The sequence below is a fragment of the Mirounga leonina genome, unplaced genomic scaffold (genome assembly GCF_011800145.1).
Source record: "Mirounga leonina isolate KUSES-001 unplaced genomic scaffold, KU_Mleo_1.0 Mir_54, whole genome shotgun sequence".
Taxonomy (NCBI): domain Eukaryota; kingdom Metazoa; phylum Chordata; class Mammalia; order Carnivora; family Phocidae; genus Mirounga; species Mirounga leonina.
Genome location: NW_023270812.1, coordinates 3,260,089 through 3,280,563, shown reverse-complemented (window position 1 = coordinate 3,280,563; position 20,475 = coordinate 3,260,089). Strand labels below are relative to the sequence as shown.

Sequence of the window (20,475 nt, the reverse complement as noted above, 5' to 3'; positions counted from 1 at the left end):
TTGCTTGTAGTATCTGAAAGACTCCTGCCCTTTGCTGGTTAACAATCTGCATTTGTACATGTCATATTCAACATGACTATTTACATAAACATCTGACAACTTCACTGGGTCTTCTAATGTAGTTTACATGTCCAAGTTCACATTATATGGTAATTATAAATATATATACAGTCCTCTTATTTCTCCTTTTTATCATGATAATTGCATTGTAGTAGAAGTAGTGTGTAGGTAGGTTACAGTATACATGAATTCTGGTTCTGGATAGTAAAAGGTGAACTACAATATATTTCCTATAATGAGTGAGCATGGAGTTTCATAGTTTTAAGGGGAGCCTAGGTGGCTCAGTTGGTTAAGCGTCTGACTCTTGATCTCAGGGCTGTGAGTTAAGCCCCACATTGGGCTCCACGCTGGGCATGGAGCCTACCTAAAAAAAAAAAAGTTTCATAGTTTTAAGAACCACTGAATTAGAAGACCCAATCATTTCTAAGGTCGCTTACAAATTAAGTTATATAATTCTCTTGTTCATGTTTCAACACATTATTGGGTTTGTAGGAGAATGGGGTTTGGGAAAGAGAGAATGGTTGGTTCTCATTGGTTGTTTGGTGTTTTGTGTTTGGGAGCTTCAGTTTATGAATTTGCATATGCAATTTTGGATCTGATCTCCAGGTTGTAGTTGACAGCTCAGAGTTCTTGCAACGCAAAATCTTTGAATTATTTTAGCTGCATTTTTTTCAATCCTCTTCAATCGAAGTTCTGGGGCTCTTTCTGCACTTCATCCCAGTGAGGCTGGCATTTGAATTCTTAGAAGTTTTGTATCAACTGCCAACTTGGACAGTCTACTGTGTGATCCATCTTGCAAATCACTCAAAAACGCTTCACTGAAACTGTTCTTAGCTCACCATCTACTTATCCAAGACAAAGTGCCCCCAGACCCCTGGCAACAATTTACTTATTTTTAATTTTTTAAAGTTTTGTTGTTGTTTTTTAGTGAACTTCCTAGCCAATAGAGGTTTCTAGGGTGGCAGATGGAGTCAGTGGGCAGCACAGGTCCATGGTGAACACCAAGAAAATCAGAATTTCAACCACTTCCTGGTATTCTCGGGGTACGTACACCTTTACAAATTCCATTCCTAGTCACCTGTAGTAGAAACCATGTTGGAATATTTGTCATATTCTTTGAAACACGGGTAAAACAAATACACTTCTTGCATGGATGTTTTGATTGATGTGATGTTTTGAAGTAGAACATGGAGGTAGTAAAAGAATGACATGAAATCTATGAAAATCGGTTGTGTGTTCCTCGCGTTGTGTTACATATTATTGTCTAGGATGACAGAGTCAGGTGAGAGGTTCACATTTGTAAGCCTCACGAAGTGGGTCACAGGGAGAGCTGCTGGGGGGCAGAGGGGATTGTGCCCACTGGCTTGCACGCTGATGGCTGTCACCCACGGGAGCAGTAGTGACAGGAACTGAGTGGATGGCGAGGAAGAGGGAGAAGGCAACAGGGGGGACAGGGTAGCCTTCATGGCAAAGGTGAGGCCCGCTGAGCCTGGGGGAGGAGGAGAAGCTGATCTGAGGAATGGAAAAGGGGTCTCTCTAGGTGGGGACGGTGTATGTACCAATATGGGGTGGAAATGTGGCATTCTTCCACTAGCATGGGAGCCCAGCTTGTCCACTGCCCATAAACAAGCTCCGAAACACAAACGTAGTCTTCCTGACCCCCCGATCTGGTGTCTTCCTACTTCTGCATCCCCACTTCCCTGTGAGTGCTCCGATGCTCCCGTCGTGAACTCATTCAAGACTATTCCCCAAGCACATCATGCATCTGCTCCTGCTCTTCCCTCTGCCCACCAAAATCTAATCTACTCCTAGGCCCTGAGGGAACAGTCAGGAAAGCAGGTGTGGAGCCTGGCTGTGTGGGGGAGTAGCTCAGCTCTGCCCCTCACTAACTGCTGGGCGAGTTACATAAATTGGTTGGGATTCAATTTCCTTGCCTATCCAGAGAACTACTGCACCTACTTCACAGAGTCGTTGTGAGGATTAACCGTGTTGATACATATCCAGTTCTCAGATCACTATGGCAAGTGTATAGTAAGCAGTTGAAAAATATTAGCTCTAATTGGCAGTAGTGGTAGTAATAGTATCATTATCAATATTAATCTTTCAAGGTCCAGATTTTTTTTTTTAAAGATTTTATTTATTTGACAGAGAGAGACAGTGAGAGAGGGAACACAAGCAGGGGGAGTGGGAGAGGGAGAAGCTGACTCCCCGCTGAGCAGGGAGCCCGATGCGGGGCTCGATCCCAGGACCCCGGGATCATGACCTGAGCCGAAGGCAGATGCTTAACGACTGAGCCACCCAAGTGCCCCTCAAGGTCCAGATTAATTGCTACCTAATTCAGGCTTTGTCCTTACTTACAATCAAAATTAGTCACTCCTTCTTCATTATAACACTGTTCGTTCTCCTTTGTATACTTCTCTATTGGGACCCTGACTTCATTCTGGCTTGTATTCAAGAGTCCATTCTAGTGGTGACACCGGGATTTAGTGATCCCTCACCACCCAGAAAGTAGGTCCTTAATGGTTGGCGTGTGTTGAGAAATGCAGTGAATGTTGTGACATGTGGGTTTGCTTGCAAAGCAGGAAGCGTGAATTCAAGCAGAGTAGGAAGTCATGATAGTCAGGTGAGCAAGCAAGCACCCAGTTCTGAAAGCTTCAGCGTTTGGGAAACTGAAAAGCACAGGAAAATCTGAGTTCTTTTGGAATTTGAGAAGCATGCTCCCAAGTGTTGTTTTAATGATCTCATGCAGAAAGTCACAGCCTCCTAGCTGGAGGGATGAAGTGTCCCAGAGCCATTTTTCGGAGATGCTCTTTATGCAGTCACTGTCCCATTCACCTGGCAGATTCTTAAATTGCATTTATTTTGCCCCAAGGAAAGAAGTCGGGCTCTGTTCTTACCTACAGGGAGCCCCGACCTCCTTTTTCCATTGCACGTTTGTAATTTTGCAGTGCTAACTACCTTTGCTTACAGCACTCCACCTACCAGCCTAATTATATTTAACAATTAAAAAAGAAACCCAATACCACAGCACCATTTTGAAGGAAAAATCTCCCACAGCCGCTTAGAGAAGCCCTCTACACCAAGCTGTCCCACCTCTGCATCGGTTGGGGTACCGGACAGTCTGGGATTGAACCCAATTCCCAGGCTTAGCCATGTGCTCTTGAGCCAGTTGCTTAATCCCTGCGAGCCTTACTTTCCTTCTCTGCCTCCTCGTGCCCTAGAGAAAGCTGTCCCTGCTTCACAGGGTTGACTTGGGAATTCAATACGTCATCCAGGTAGAGACCTAGGGCAATGGCTGGAATGAACGCTTGCAAAATGTTTGGTCTCCTTCTTCGGCCTCACAGCAAAGCTTGACTGGCTTTCAGACCTGCCAAGGGGGCAGCACGAGGACCATGGCCCTGAGGGCGAAGAGCAAGGAGGCCAGGAAAGGAGGCGTTCTCTGTTTGCAGGCAGCAGTCCCCTGTCCTTCCACCCCATCACCTGCTGTCTCCTACCAGCCGGTCATCAGCTCACAGGCGAGAAAGCTTCTGCACCTGACCATGATGCAGGGGACTGGGACAGTGGCAATGTGGCAAATTGCGGGGGCGTGTGTGCATGTGACCAGGACTGTCCATGCTGCTGGGACACTCAAGGGAAACTGCCGAATGTTCTCAAAGCCTGAAAGCCACAGCCCTGCAATGGGCCACGGCACAGGTCACCTCGGGGGCCACAAGCCTGCTCTGCTCTGACCACAGCGGTTTCCTTGAGAGGCTGCAGCTTGAGGACACAGCCACGCTACCCTGCCTGGGACATAGGCGGGGGGATGGGGGTGTCACGACACCGCCCCTGACGCCACACGTGACAAGGTCATCCCTTTTTGCTCATGTGTGTTCTTTGTGGAAGCCTGTCGCAGCCACAAGGAACACCAGGGCACGTGGCTAAGATAGGAGATGAATACAGAACAGCGCTGGTCTCTGTCGTCCCAACCCCAGCTGTGCTGGGTTCGTTTCTGCCAAGGTGAGGCGAGATGGGTGTCTCTCAATTCTTTGTCTCTCTTGTCATTTAATCAGAGGTGGATTTTCCGGGAAGCTGGTAAAGCTCAAGCTCCGGCCCCACCCTGCTTGCACGGCATGTCCAAGGCACTGTACCTGACGTCGTATTTGTTCTCTTAAAAAAGTCTCCACGAGCTGTATAAATGTCAAGTCCTTAATATATGAAGATGCGTGTATGTGGAAATCTAGAAATCTAGAAGACCTGAAGCCTACCCAACATAAGAGCAAGGGGAATGAGCTTCATCTTGCTACCAAAAACCCCCCAAAAGTGCAGTTTCAGAATCCAAGTTAAACACTGACATCGTGATTTAAGCCATGATTTCTATGGCTTAAACTTGACCTCTTTTTATGGAAGCGTAAAGAAATGAGAATTAAGATTATTACATTGTTAGAGATCCTACTCATAGCAATTGTTATCCTTTTTGTTGGACCAAAAGCAACTATTTATTTAGCACTTACTCTGGGCCAGTCTGACAAGGGCTCTGCGTACATTACCTCAGTCTTCATTACAACATTGTGAAATAAGTACGCCCATTTTACAGATGAGGAGGGCGAGGCTTGGAGAAATCATACTCCAATTCAGGGCTGTTTAACTTCAAAGCCTTATGCTTTATTCAGGCAGAAAAGCTAAGAAGTTAGAATCTCCCATTATCTTGGCTGAATAATCTTTTTCTTACACGGATTCTAACTTCGTAGTAGATCCTTAATATCCAGTGCACATTTTCCCGTCTAATCTCTCCTCTTGCCAAGAAACGCATTTGCAGGTTAAGGAAGCTTAACCGAAAGAAATTTAAATTAGATCCCAACTAACTTACTTTTTTTCCCTTTAATTTAAAAGTATATTTATGTCCCATGTCCAAACTAGAAATTATGGGTGATCAAAACAATCTGAATCTATGAAGTAGATTCAGAGCAAAACAGTAATAAACCGTCACAAATTTACAAGCCACAGAAGCAAGCAAACAAATGCAATAAACCCAATATAAATACAATCAAGACAAACATCACCTTAAAAAAAATTCACACCATATAACTTTTAGATAGTGGTTTTGATTTGATTTGATTTTTAACTAAGTCTCAATGACTTCCTCCATTCCATTTAGATTACATTTTAAATGCATGCTATTCAATAAATTAGAAGTCATCCTCTGTCTAATTTATCCCTGTTTTTGTCTCCCACCTTCTCCAGGTCATTGATTTAGGAAAAGTTACAATCACTGTAATCTCTACCCGCCTCGCCCTCGGAACAACCTACCTGAAAGGCTGGACTCGGATACTCTCCTACCTTTGCATCTGCTTCAAGAGAAGAGACAGGGGCGCCTGTCCTGGAGAGAAGGAAGTCAATTTTTCTTCACCTTGGAACAACTGACGCATTTCTCTTTCCTTCCTGTCAGGCCAGAGCTGAAGCAGCGCACTCTCAGGGCCCGCCCCAGGGCGTCTGCGGCGGTCCCCACATCACCCAGACCCCAGGGGCGAAGCCACCCGAAGCCACACCCCGGGGCTCTTGCAGGCCAACAGTTTACATCTTTAGCTGGAGGACAGACGAAGCTGACGCTCCTGAAACCCTAAACCGTTTCACTCCTACCAAGGAAACCTCAAGAGAGACTACAGGCTTCAAATACTCAAATGTGTTCACCTTTGCAAGGGGTTTCACATTGACCTCAAGTGTGAATGACTAACTACATTTCAAAGAACAGCTGTGAACTGGAGAATAACAAGCCCGGCATCAACTTTTTTTGGGGGGGGAACGGGGTACATTTTGCTGAAGTATAGCATACATATAGGATACAATTGTAAGCACAAGCTTGTTAAGTTTTCCCAAAGTGAACACACCCCTATCAAGAAACAGAACTATAACAGCACCCCGGAAACCCCTTCATCTGCCCTTCCAGATACTACCTCCCCCCCAAAGGTAACTGTTATCCTGACCTCTGACACCATTGATTCATTGTCCCGTTTTGGCACTTTGTGTAAATGAACGTATATAATATTAACTCTTTTGTATCTGGCTTTTAGGTCAGCATGCTTATGAGATCCAACCACACTATTGCACGAACTGTCAGAAAACCGACCTCTGTGCTTCGGAGCCAAAATATAACACCAAGACAGAGTTGGGAATAAAGAGGAACAATAGCTTTATTACTTTGCCGGGCAAAGGAGGATGCAGCAGGTTATCTCCTTCAAGAAACTGCCAGCCCGGGGCGCCTGGGTGGCTCAGTCGGTTGGGCATCTGCCTTCGGCTCAGGTCATGATCCCAGGGTTCTGGGATCGAGTCCCGCATCGGGCTCCCTGCTCTGTGGGGAGCCTGCTTCTCCCAATCTCAATCTCTCTCTCTGTCTCTCTGTGTCTCATGAATAAATAAAATCTTTAAAAAAAGAAAAAAAGAAACTGCCAGCCCGCCTGGAGGAAGGGGCTGGGGGGGTTTGTAGGGAAATACAGGAGCTAGCTGATTGTGACAGGAGTTGTGTACTTGCTGTCAGCCTCCTTTGTCATGTTTTAGGCTGGTACTGGGTTCCTGGAATAAAAGACTACGAAGGGAGGAGGGCAGGTTTGCGGAGGAGAGGAAAAGTTACTTTAAAGTTGAGTTTTGCTGAAGCGTTAGCGCCGCCATTTTGATGTTTGTTCAGCTTTAGGTTTTTAAGCGGTTTCACACATAGTTATAGTTTGTTCATTCCTGTTGTGGCATTATAGTGTATGGATTTATACAAAGTTTCTCTATTGTACTATTTATTGATGGGCATTTGCGCTATGCATCATGTGGGCTCGTATGAATGGTGCTCTTATGAACATTCTTACATGGTGTCTGGGTGAATACTTGCCTGTGTTTCTGCTCCTCTGGGCCTTGAAATGGAATTGTTAGCGTATGCGCAATAGGGGTGGTTGCTGCCCAGCAGTCTCCCGAAGTGGATGCACCTATTTACGCTACCAGAAACAAGTTCCAGTTGCTCGACATCCCCTCAACACTTGGTATTATTTGCCTTTATTTTATCCATTCTGGTCGGTGTGTTGGTATCCCGTTATGGTTTGATTTTCATTCCCCTGATATTTAGGGCAGCTGAGCAATTTGAGCATTATTTTATATGTTTATTGGTCATGTGGTGCAGGGCCTGTTCAAGTCTTTTGCCTATTTTACTACTGGCTTATCTGTTATTGACTTATAGAAGTTCTTTATACATGTAGGATTGGAGTCCTCTGTCAGATATTTATATTACATAGATCTTCTTCCACTCTGTGGACTTGTTTTTCCATTTTCTTACGGGGCTTTTTTGAGGGTCTCAGATTCACTTGTGAGGGTGAGCTAGTGTGAATTCTAATGGAGAGAATGATTCAGGCAAGTCAGATGACGACCAAAGATAAGATGCACTGTGTGACCTTGGGAGTCACCAGATCTCTCTGAACACTATTGGGCCTGGCTTTCCTCAACTGTAAATGAGGTTCACTTTGCTCATTCCTCTGGCTCTTCAATTCTGAAATCTCATTCCTCTGTGGCCTGGGAACGTTGACCTGAGATGGTGCATTCTACCAGGTGAGGAGCAGGGGTGGTCAGGAGGGCGGTAATGGGCTGTGACGAGAGGCAAGAGTGAATTTAAAAGGCAAGCTTTGGGGTGAGACAGAGCAGACTGACCTTGAGCAAACCATGTGGCCTTTCAGAGCCATTTCCCGGTGAGGGTCACAAGCTTCCCTCCTCGTTTTTGAGTTCATTCCATTCATTCACAGACATTTATTATGCACATCAGACACTGCTGGAGTGACCATGGTTGGGGACTCCTGGCCCAAGAAGATCTCTGATACATAAAAACTATTTAGTAGTCATAGTATTATTTGTAGCTTAAGATACTAAGAGAATCCATTTAAGAATATTTCGAAGAAAATGTTTCTAGAATGAGGGTACCCTATAATAATTATTTCCAAAGTAGGTGTATTACTTAGCTAGAGCTGCTGGAACAAATACCATACACCGTGTGGCTTAAACCACAGAAATTCATTTCCTCATAATTCTGGAGTCTAGAAATTCAAGATCAAGGTGTTGGCAGGATTTTTTTTTCCCCCCTGGAAGGCTCTGTCCTTGGCCTGTGGAGATGATTGTCTCTGTGTATTCTTCACAAGATCTCTCTGTGCCTGTCTGGGTCCTAATCTCTTCCTCTTATAAGGATGCAGTTCTACTGGATTAGGGCCCACCCATATGACCTCATTTTAACTTAACTGTCTATTTAAAGACCCCATCTTCAAATACGCTTTATTTGCAGATACAGAATGTCACAGTCTGAGGTACTGGGGGTTAGGACTTCAAAATATGAATTTGAGGAGGGACACACTTTAGACTGCAACAGCAGGATATAGTAAGAAAATATTAGAACTTCCATTTACATTTATTTTTTAAAAAGCTAGAACTTAAACTTGATTAATACATAATAAATGGATTCATAGTTTAACATCTCACAATGGAAATAAATGTAACTTTGGGATACATGCTCAAAAATTGTTCCTGCTAGAGCAGCAAAATTAAAGAAGTTTGGAGACCACTGGCCTAAGGCCTCGGGCTACTGTGGACAGCGGGGAAGGGTTGCCAAGATGGGTGTTGAGGGGCGCTGGCTGGCTCAGTTGGTGGAGCAGGCAACTCTTGATCTTGGGGTTGTGAGTTCGAGCCCCACATTGGGTATAGAGATGACTTAAAAATAAAGTCTTTAAAAGAAAAAGAGATGGGTGTTGAAATTGAGCAGGTATCAATTAGATCCCATCTGAAACTAAAGCAAGGTGACACAGGGCCAACCTGGGGGTTAGACCAGAGTAGCAGTGGAAGGAGAGAGCGCCGGAGTTGGTGAGCGGCCAGGAGTCAGGCAAAGAGAGTGAACGTGATAAATCACCAAGAGAAACCTTCTGAACACACTGTGTGGCAGGCTGCAGCCCTTTTCTTCCTTAAGTGGCCCTACCTGTAAACTCAAGCTGGTCAAGAGACTTGCTCTGGATGACAAAATGTGAGCAGAGGTGACCCCTGCCTCTTATGAGCAGTGCCTCCTGGCCAGCACACGGGCCACCATTCCCTGTCCCTTCCTCCTCCCTCACTGATTCTGGCATGGAGAAGACATGGGACAGAGCCATAGCAGATGCTTAATGGGCATGTTGTATGAGTGACAAATACAACTTTGTTGTTATCAACCCCCAAGAGTCGAGGGCCATTTGTTTCTGCAGCTAACCCAGCCTATGCTGACTGATCTAGCATACTTTTTCATATACACAGAACTGAGCAACTATTTAATACCTACTAGAGCATAAAAATCGGGGCGCCTAGGTGGCTCAGTTGGCTAAGTGTCTGCCTTCAGCTCAGGTCATGGTCCCAGGGTCCTGCTTCTCCCTCTACCTCTGTCCCTCCCCACACTCATGCTCTCTCTCTCTCTCTCTCAAATAAATAAATAAAATCTTAAAAAAAAAAATCAACCAGTCAAGAAGAAAGGCCAGCTGGAGGCCCCTACTGTGCCGTAAGTTATCCTTTAGTTGTTAGATCTTGGGCACTTGGGGTCTCAGGGGTGGGGCGGAGGTAGCCAGTGTCAGGAGGAAGAGGGACCCAAGGGGCTTGGAGCGATTGCCATTTCCAGGTGGTACGGAGGGGTTGCAGTCCTATCTGGTAGCACTTCCCAGCTGACAGCAGATCTAAGTACTGGCATTTCTTAGCTAATCTGGTTCCCATGTAATTTCATAGCAGAGGACTCTCACTTTAGGTATGTGTCAGCCACAGGTTTATTTTCTTTTCCATTACAGCACTAAATTCCTCAGGTCTGAGTGTTGGGCATTGCCACCTTTGCCATCGAATTATGATTATGATTATGATTATTATTATTATTGACTTAGTGTGACTCCATGGTATATCTAAGTAACAAACTCATGGGCACAGGGAAAGGCAGGAAAACTCGAACGTCCACAAGATTGGATTTGGATGGTGAGGGGCTGAAGATCACAGACAACACTGCGAGACCCAATTGTGCCTGGTAATACTCTTTTCTCAGGAGACACGGCTGTGACTAGTAGGCCCACACTTGCTAAATAAAGGCACTGCCAATGCCTATTTGAAAGAGTTTGTATTTAAGGGGCGCCTGGGTGGCTCAGTTGGTTAAGCGACTGCCTTCGGCTCAGGTCATGATCCTGGAGTCCCAGGATCGAGTCCCGCATCGGGCTCCCTGCTCTGCAGGGAGTCTGCTTCTCCCTCTGACCCTCCTCCCTCTCATGCTCTCTGTTTCTCATTCTCTCTCTCACAAGTAAATAAAATCTTAAAAAAAAATTTAAAGAGTTTGTATTTAAGAGATTTTACTTGAAGGAAGAAAGCACACCACATCTGACAACCTACGGCCAACCCCCACCTTGAAAAACAAACCAGAGATTCACTCCACTGACTTACTGCACAGAAACTAAATGTTATTCTAAAATACGTCTGAATACCAGATTTATGAGCAGCTATGAGTCGGTGTGTTTGTACTTCAGTATTTCTGATGGACATTTATTCTTGGCGGATTGAGCATGCTGGAAATGGCAGCTAGTGGACTGCCAACTGCCCTAGTGATTTTAAATTCCTTAGCCCCCCAGAGTGTACATCCATTAGGCAGAATATCCTACCATATCACTGAATTTTTCCAAGCACTACATCACTCAGCCTAGAGAATTCCAGCGTCCTGTTTACAGAAAGTTGTTTCTAAAAATTTGCCATAGATATCATATCTCAGTAAACTTTGTAGCCTCAGCTCCAGCTCAGAGGCTTACACACAGCGAGTGTTCCATGTACGTGTGTTGAACAAGTGGACAAACAGTTCGGAAGATAAACAGACCAATTTATCCATTTCTGGGGGCAGACTCAATAGGCCATATGCCAAGATCATTTAATGAATGGTCTTTGATAAAGTTGGAGAGCAGTACCCAATGCACAGAAGCTAAAGTCATGTAAAATTTTTTTAAAAATTCACATTTACATGTTTTCTGTTGATTTATGCACATGCTGGTGAGTTTCAGTTACAACACAAAGTCTATGCATTACTAATGTACCAACCCAGCAGCCATTCATAACTCATTTGAATTAGGAAGTTTCTAAAAGGCTGTGGAGCAATGTCTTTTCTTTCTTTTTTTTTTTTTAAGATTTTATTTATTTATTTGACAGAGAGAGACACAGCGAGAGAGGGAACACAAGCAGGGGGAGTGGGAGAGGGAGAAGCAGGCTTCCCGCGGAGCAGGGAGGACCCTGGGATCATGACCTGAGCTGAAGGCAGACGCTTAATGACGGAGCCACCCAGGCACCCCGGAAAACAATTTCTAAAAGATGTCCCAAACCTCACAACATTCAAATGCAGATTGGCACTCAGAACCTGTTCACTCTGGCTTTGCATATAATTCTAAGACACTTACCTAGTGGGCTTCCAGGTCCACCGCAGAAGAGCCAGAGAAAACTGGAAGACGGTGAAAAGACCCTTTCGGCTCAGGAGCGTGGTGCCGCTGGGGGCCCAGAACCAGGCAGGCAGAAGGACACCTAAAATGGGATCTCAGGTGAAGCTGGGAATGTCAGGAAGCCAAGACAAAGAAATGTCAGAATTAGAATCACATGTGAGGCACAAGGCTGAACCACTAAACAGGTGAGTTGAAGCCAGATCTAGGACGGGAACAAAACGGAAAAGGAAAATACAGTTCAGAATTGTCGCTTCTCTCACCACTGGGCCCCCTGCTCACCTGCCCTCTGCTTCCCACAAGGAGGCAGGCAATGGCGTCTTTCTCCACTGGCCAGCTCTCTGCAGTTGGGCATGAGGCAGAACCGACAGATTTCCTGTGGGGAAATCATTCATTCATTCAATCAATTTTAATTATACACCCACTTGTGCCAGGCACAACTGAAGGAGTAGGGGACACAGCAGCGAATAAAATGGCTTCTGCCTGCACGGAACTTAGATTCATAGGAGAGAAACAAGGGTTTCTCTGATGGATTGAAAAGTGAGCTCTGTAGCTTAATTCTACCACATCTCAAGGGCTTGTGGTCAGCTCTTCCTGGGGGGATGGGAAGTAGATTTTAGCAACTGGGCTTTGGAGAGGTAAGAAGTGACAGTTTGATTTCAAGGACATAGTAAAACCAGAAAAAGCAGACCCAAAGTCAAAGATCTTAGCCTCAGAGGACATGCAAACATATGCCCATAGTCCAGCCCTTCTTGGAAAGTGCTGTACAATTACTAATTTTCAGAATGACCCCTGTATCCAAGTGTCTGTTTAGCTCAGTTTGGTTAAAGCAGCCAGGAAGTGTGCAGCATTTTACAAAATTTTCCACCCAGAATGTTTTTTTTGAATGGTCATTAAAGAAAAAAAGAAAAAAACTCATTTATAGAGAAAATTTACCTCCCCAAAGGAAGGTTTCCTTCAGAGCTGAAGTTTCCTAATCCTGGATCTCCAGGAAGACTGAGAGCAATTTCTCACGCTGCTCGTCATATTCAGAAATCCCTTTACAATTTGTTACTAGATGTCTGAACCCATTTGAAGGTTCAAATTAATCCACACAGTACAAGCTGGAGGGAAGGGCCGGACAGGAGAACGGCTTCTGTACATTTGTTTTGTTTTAGTTGCTGCGGTCCAGTGAGCTGCCGGGATACTGAGCGGGTTCCCAGGGAAACCACCGCGGGGAGGACCGGAGGAGGGGCGAATCCCAAGTCCCCAGCCCGGCTAGCCGGGCGTGGGAGGGGCCCTAGAGCGGGGCGGGTCCGGGGCGGGTCCGGGGCGGGGGCGGGGCGAGGCGCGAGCACGAGGGGCGGAGCCTGGGTGCGCCTGCGCAGTGCGCGCTACTCAGGGAGCCGGAGGCGGCGGCGGCGACGCGCAGGAAGGAAGATGGAAGACTACCAGGCTGGTGAGGAGGTAACGGCCGGGTCGGCGACGGGAAGGGTGGAGGCCGAGAACGCCTGGCGCGGGTGGGCGGCGGCAGCCAAGGGCGTGTGTGGGCTCCCGGGCCGCGTCCGGACGTGGGCGGCGGCAGCCCCCCGGGCAAACTGACGGTACCGGCGCCCTGTCCCGCCCTTCGCGTGACCCCCGGCCCGGCCTGCTCGGGGCGTCGGCGCCGCGCCCGGGGGGCGGGGCTCGGGGCGGGGCAGGGGCTCCCAGCGCCGCGGCGTCGCCCCGTCGTTCTTCCGGGAGGGGCTCCGCAGCCCGGGGACCGCTTCCCGGGGGCAGGGTCTCTCCCGTCCCCGGCGCCCCAGCCCCGCCGCGCCCCTGCCCGCCCCATGCCCCTGGCCCAGCGGCGCCCGGAGTCTGGCTCCGCGCTCACCCGCCACGCCCCCGATCCGCTCCCCTCCCGCCGCCCTGCTGCCCCGCTGGACCCTGCTCCACGCAGGCGGGACCTCCGGGAGGGTGCTATCACTCGCTCCCTTTATTCGGCGGTGCAGACACCACCCTGGACTAGGTGCTCCGCGCCCACGGGTGGGGAAGACTGAAGGCCGCGTGTGCGCCTGCTGACTGATGTAACCCACGACTCCGGAGTGACAGGCACGCGCACATGCAGTCACATCTTTCAGGTCTCGGGCTGTCTGCAAAATGCAGAAGTGCACAGCCGGAGAGGCTCCCTTTGTCTGCAGGTCCACACCTGGTCTTCAGTGGGGGGCTTACCTCCGCCACGGCCACCACCACTTAGGTTTCATTTTCAGTTTGAGTTTGATATGTCAGTGTGGGAACTCCTATTTTTTGGTCGGGGGGGGAGGAATAATCTCTCATTGCCTCAGTGAAGAAGCAGGGTAGAGCATACAGTTATTTGCCAAGCAGAAGACATTTATTCTAACGGTGGCTTTCCTTCAATTTAACATGCATTCAGGGACGATAGCTGATGGATGCTGCTATTACAGAAAAATAGTTGTCCACTTTCTTCTTGCTAAGTAATAATTCTTGTTGAAATTGAAATAGAGTCCTACATATTATGCAGCCTGTCAAAAATGAAAACTATGATGAATTTGGTGAGGTTTGATGTTTTATCATTTTTGAAACTTAGTTTGAGCAGGAATGTTTGGAAGGGAAAGAAAAAAATCTAAGGCTTAAGGACTGATGCTAGAGTTTCAGTTTTGATCTGATTTCCTAAGTACTACACAATGGCAGTGCCATCATCAGTGTTTGAATGCCGGAAACAACCAAGTGGATACTTTTGAGAAGACATGGTTCAGGAGCACCTAGCAAAGGAAAAACTTTTCCCTGTAAACTAATACAGGAAAATGGCTTGTATTATAGGAATATCCATAAAACTTTTTATTTTTTTAATTAAAAATTTTTTTTAAGATTTTATTTATTTATTTGACAGAGAGATACACAGCGAGAGAGGGAACACAAGCAGGGGGAGTGGGAGAGGGAGAAGTAGGCTTCCTGCTGAGCAGAAAACCCGACACGGGGCTCGATCCCAGGACCCTGGGATCATGACCTGAGCCAAAGGGAGACGTTTAACGACTGAGCCACCCAGGCGCCCCCCATAAAACCTTTTTAAAAAAGGAAATGACACTGTAAGAGAATTAATACTGGTATTTTAATTCTGGCTCCTAGCAGTGAGGTGGCTAAGGGACTTCATTATTCCAGATCTCACTTGCAGATCTGTGAATTGAAGGGGCTGAACACAGCATCTGCTTACCGGAGATAAAGCCCTAGGCCCTTAGGAGGGTGAGACCTTGACTTCTTTCTGGTAGGCGTGCCTTAGGTATTTACTAATCCACTCCACTCTCTTCTGAACTAAGCCTTTTCTGCATAGCCTCTTAACTTCATGTAAATACTTGGACCTTTGTAAGACTACTCTCAACTCATTGTTCATATTTCCTGTAGAAGCTGAAAGTGCCCAGGGGATTCTGTACAACTGCTCTACTTTTCCACTAAAAGTCCACTGATTTCAGTGGGTGGGGCCATATGGCTTGTTACACAGGGACTTTTCCGTATGGTTGAGGATCACGGAAGTCCCTTGGAAGGATCCTTTAAACCTCAAGAAATCATTTAATCTCTGAGATACTGCAAATTTTCACTGATGTGGTGAGTTGGTTTTGTCTCCAAGTATACCTTCTTCTAAGCACAGCAAGTGAGAGGGCTTCAGGCAGTCTGCTCTTGATCCTCCTGGAAAGAAGGGCATTGCTTGGACAGGGCCACAGTAGTCAGCCTCTAGCAGGGAGGAAAGCTCACTGCCAAAAGCAGGGCACTCGACTTTATTCCACCAGGATTCACAATGACTGAGGGGCTGGGGCTGCCCTCTAGAAGGAATGTCCAGAGCTAAGTACTGTTCGCAGGACTCAGACAGAACCTTGTACCCATTCAGATGTACCCTATATAAAAAGAAAACCATCTTTAAACTCCCGCCATTAGATTACTGGTGGCAGCCCACCTTCCAGCTCCTCCTGAGGCACTGGTGGAGAATAGTTGTGCTAAGCAGCCGGTTTTGTAGTCCTGAAGTAGGACAGCATTAAGGAGGAAACAATTCTCGGGAAATAGTATAATCATTGTATATTTTATCACTAATGGTGGATAAAAACAAGAACAGAAACGTCTTAAGTTTCAAACCTCCTAATCAGTTTACATCGGGAAAAGTGTCAGCTAATTTAAACAAAAGTCAAGTAACTCATTAAACTTCTGTGTTTGTTAATGATCCTAGTAGCCAGTTGAAATGGATAGAGAGATTGAATCTAAAGTGAAGTCAGCCTTTTGGACCATGGCATGATTAAAACAAACCAAAACCCTCTAAATTATATACATATTCTAGACTCCTCTGACTGCCTCTCACCGGCTCTGTGATCCTCAGAGCCACTCGGCATTTCTGAGTCTCTGTAGTGTTTTCCTTGGTAAAAGGAAAAGTTTAGTTTGGTTATTTCTAAGTCGTCATTTCTGAATTATGTTCATTACCTAAATTTGCATTAATCAATGCAGTGGAAACCGATCTTTTAAAGCCATCAAACTTAACTAGTTTTCTTGCTTACAGACTGCTTTTGTTGTTGATGAAGTGAGCAACATTGTAAAAGAGGTAAGAGGAAGAATGCTTATTTTTAAAATGTTGATTAATGGCTTTATGAGTCAAAATAATGTGTTTTAAATACTGTCTTGGAATTGTTTCAAATGAACCTGTGTGTTTTGGCATTTCAAATAACAGTTTTCTTCAGTGAATATGTAGATAAGAATTACTCCCATATTATGTAAATTATATATTTTAAACCAGACAGGAAATGTTATATACTAGCATTATTATTGAATATTACTAAGGCTTGATTCTATAACCTTTTAACATAAAAGACTCACGGTCATGGTACACAAGTAAATATTTCTGGTGTTGAATAAAGAGTGAATATAAAAAAAATTGAGTAACTTCCAGTTACTTAAGACCTGATGATCCAGTTGGGGCTTACCTATTTATTTTTCTTATATTCCTAAACTACCTATTTTGCCATTATTGACCATGGTACCTCCCTTGAAGACAAAATAGGGTATTTGTTCTTCATTCATTGGAAAAATACATATCAAGGGGGCATTAGGGACTGACCATCAAGGGGTTTACAGTATGGGGCAGGACCAGGCAGGCACTTAAGAAATCATCACACTGGAAAATGTAAATGTGGATTCCCTGTGTGGTAACTGCCACAGTACATGGTGCTATGAGGGATTTGACGCACCTGGTGAGTTCACGGCTAGAATCTGGAGAATGAGTAGGAATAGCGTTAACTCAGCAAAAAGAGGGCGCAAATATTCCGGAAGTGGGTGTATGCAAAGGCCCTGTGGTGGGACTGTGTATGGTGTGTTTGAGGGACTGAAATGAGGCAGATGGCGCTGGAATAGTGCAGAGTGCTGGGGGAACCTGGGGCAGGAATGAGGCCAGAAAGATTTTCTTTAGTCCCTTCTCTTCCTGTGTAAATTGAGCACAGACTGTGAAGCCAGCGGCCAGAGGAAAGCCATTAGGTGATCTAAGTTTAAAGTACCAGCTGAGATTATGTGTGTAATTTGGAATTGACTCTAATGCAAATTATTATCTAATGCCAGAGTGATCAAGAACCACAACCTATTTTTGTGACCAACACCAAAAAGCAAAATGATTTTGTTCTACCATATACATTATTCACCATCACAGATGATTTTCTAGTTGTTGTGCAGGATCTGTAACAGTTTGCTTTTGTTTTTACACAGGGTGTTTCTTATGGAACACGGTGTGTTGAGGGGGCAGGAAGGTGGTGGTACCACAGTCGAACTGTGAGAAGTGGGGACAGGTCCCCTGTGATCTCACTTGTTTTCAGCGTCATCTTTGACTCAAGTTGCCAGGCAACAAGTACAGTTGAAAGTAGACTCTCCCAGTCTCCATGAAAGCATGAAATAGTACTGCTGTGGTACTCTCACGTGGTCACCAGCCTCAACAGCTTTTTTGCCCCTGGCAATAGGTTAATTCTTCCCTTGCGCTCTTGTAAGGATCAGGTAGTAATAAATTTGGGTGAGTCCAGAATTGGAGGGGAGTTTTCCTCCCTCCCTGAAAAACAGTGCATTCCAAAGTGTATGTGTAGAGAGTTGCCAAAGTTAGAGGTTTAGCTTGACTGATGCCCCCCACTTCTTTCACCAATATCCAGATCTAGTAATAACTGGGTCCTTTTAAACCAGGAATGCCTATGTCCCCACCTCATTTTATGCTCTGAGTTGGGAAGGGAGCAGAACAGGTCAGAGGATGAGAAGGAGCTATGACAATGACAATGGGGGGACGGGGGTGCAGAGGGAAGGCCAGAAGCTAAACGAGGTGTATTTAATGTGACTGCTCAGAGTCCCAGGATAAATAGGTAGAAATCAGGGTGCGATTATAGGTAGCACTCTGTTCCTCAAAAGCAAGGTCACTGGGCTTTTGTCCCAGACAGTAGACCCTAATCCATCTCCAGTGTGCACAACTCAGATCCCAGGACTGTTCTCTGCATGTCTGAGGACAGAACTGAGCCCTCACCAAATTATTTTAGGTCATAACTGTCATCGGAATTCACGTTTCTGGTTTCCAGCTAGAAAAGGGGTAGAGAAGAAAGCTGCTTAGAGGCAGGCACGCTGGCATCAACATAAAGAGGCTCAGAAAACCACAGAATGGTAATAGCCTAACCACAAACTTGAGCAAGAGCAGGGGCAAGCAGCCGTACGTATTCCTGAGTAACCTCTGAGCTACACAGCATGAACCCTCACCGGGATGCAGCACAGAAAGAGACTATTTCAAATAGAAAAATTCATCATAACCTTAAAATAAAATAGTACAAAAAATAATTTTTGTAATATATAGGGCTCGTTTTCTATTTGAAAAGTGCACTTACGTGTTAACATATTCCCAGAAAATGCTGAGTAAAGGAAATATTTTTGAACACACGATTATTTGCATAGGTTTGTATGTTGTCGGTTGTACAACCTAGTAAAGATTTTTCTGTCTGCTATACCTTTAAGGAATGGGCAAAGGAAGTATTTTCTAGCCTCAGTAGGAACAAAAATTATCATCTCCAGGTACCAACTGCAACAGTCAACAGTACATTCAGTCAACATGTTTTTAAAATTTGACAGATCCTATGTAAGTGTGGATTTTAGAAAATGAATATAAAACTTACTTAACGAACGAGGACACTGTTCAACAAAGGTGTACCTGCAAGGGAGTGCTCGTGGCTTTTGCTCACGCTTTATGCAGCGTATAGTTCCGCAGGCTGCGGGCGAGGAGCCCCGGTACTGGCTGGAAGGCGCTGCTCGTGGGTCCTGCTAACCGTGACCTCTGCCCCGCGTTCCAGGCTATAGAGAGCGCAATCGGCGGCAATGCCTATCAGCACAGCAAAGTGAATCAGTGGACCACAAATGTCGTAGAACAAACTTTAAGCCAACTCACCAAGCTGGGAAAGCCATTTAAATACATCGGTAATGCACCTTTGCTTCTCGTATATACTGTGGGTGGTTCTTGAAATACTGCCGAGAGGAGTACTTGCTCTGGCGTCCGACCTCGAAGCGCGTGCCCAGTAGGGGCAGCTCGCCGGGTTGTGTGCGTTACCAGCCAGCCGGCCTGTTGGGCGGCTGCAGCAGTTGCAGGGTGCCCATCACTGGGCTTCCCAGCACTTCACACCCGACGCATTTAGAGCAGGCATGGGGGGAGGACAAGGGAAGGCTGTGGCGTGTCACTGTCACGGGGCCAGTCTACCCCGGCAACTGTTCCCATGAACCCTTTCCCCGGGATCTGCCCCGGAATGCTGAAAGTCGGCTAACAGGAAGGTGTGTTGCCGGGTGGGTTTCTCTAATAAACGCCTGTTTTCATTGAAGTGACCTGTGTGATTATGCAGAAGAACGGAGCGGGCTTACACACGGCCAGTTCCTGCTTCTGGGACAGCTCTACTGACGGTATGGTTTTCCCTGTGTTCCCTGAACGCTTGTCATGGGCCTTGCGCTGAAGCCTCTGCGGCACCTCCTCGACCTTGCTGAGATCTAGATTTTTCCAGGCAGAGTTTTCTGAAACATGCTTGGCTGTTTCAGGTCTTTGAATGCATGCATATCAGAGTCACCCATTGACACATTTTATAGAGCAGGGTCTGAGCGGCCTTCTTTATTCGTGTGCCGTAAAGAAGTCTGAGAAGTCAGGATGGCGAGCCCCCGCGTCCCCGAGTTGAGGGCCATGCCTTCTCCCCACAGGGAGCTGCACCGTGCGGTGGGAGAACAAGACCATGTACTGCATCGTCAGCGCCTTCGGGCTGTCCATCTGAACCTCCTGCGTCTGCGCACTCCTCCTCTCCCAGCGGCCGGCGGGGGTCCAGCGAACACCCTTCTCCTTCTCTTCAAGTGTTTCTCGTGGCACCCACGACGTCGACGACAGCCAGGTGACTGCCCCGTTCTGTGAACGGCACAGCCAAGTCTGAGGACGGTCATCCTGGGTGCTCAGGCCTGTGCTGCCACCCATCTTAACTCTGTTTCTTTTCAAAGGTGCTAAAAACTGAAATCTGCTAGTTTGAAACTTTCTCTACTCTCTGGATGACTCAGATACACTAATTTTCCATACTTTGTACTTTGGTTAGAATAATAAATTATTCCACTTTAAAGTTTGTGTTTTTCTTCATAGTCTAAACAATACCACAAACGAGTTCTTCAGATTTCACTAGTGACTTTAGAATCTATAAAACTGCAAAAACAGAAAGGAAAAGTTAGAATTTGGCGCTGGTTCTCCCCACTGCAGGATGTGCTGCTTTGACTGTCGGGCCCAGGACCCTGCGGCTTCCGGGAGCTAGCCGGCTGGTCCCTGCTGCAGCCAGAGCTCTCGGCCGCGCACGCTGCCCGGCCCGCGGCGCGGCGGCTCCTGCCCCAGTGTCCCCGCTTGTCGGCAGCAGCCCTCCAAAAATGTGTTCGTACTGCAGGGCTTCCACCATCGCTTTCATAATCCTTTTGTGTCCACAATTAGGCC

The 20,475-nt window shown here is 46.3% G+C and overlaps 2 protein-coding genes across 3 annotated transcripts in view; one reads left to right on the top strand and one right to left on the bottom strand.

Moving 5' to 3' along the window:
• Nucleotides 1-11,934, bottom strand: part of LOC118001841 (synaptotagmin-like protein 3) — a 94,615-nt gene extending 82,681 nt beyond the window's left edge. Inside the window, exons 1-3 of one of the 2 annotated variants that reach the window (XM_034992005.1) lie at nucleotides 11,796-11,934; nucleotides 11,478-11,598; nucleotides 5,347-5,416 (exon numbers count right to left, since the gene is read on the bottom strand). The gene's annotated coding sequence lies outside the window, so the exon portion shown is untranslated. Of the gene's footprint in view, nucleotides 1-5,346; nucleotides 5,417-11,477 lie in introns of both variants that reach the window. The other variant, XM_034992003.1, reaches the window with a different exon arrangement.
• Nucleotides 11,935-12,877: 943 nt separating this feature from the next.
• On the top strand, nucleotides 12,878-20,116 carry LOC118001845 (dynein light chain Tctex-type 1). Its single transcript, XM_034992015.1, has 5 exons — nucleotides 12,878-12,959; nucleotides 16,030-16,071; nucleotides 18,827-18,950; nucleotides 19,347-19,424; nucleotides 19,713-20,116. The coding sequence occupies exons 1-5, from the start codon at nucleotides 12,933-12,935 to the stop codon at nucleotides 19,781-19,783; spliced, it is 342 nt and encodes a 113-aa protein (XP_034847906.1). The 5' UTR covers nucleotides 12,878-12,932; the 3' UTR covers nucleotides 19,784-20,116.
• Nucleotides 20,117-20,475: the final 359 nt, after the last annotated feature.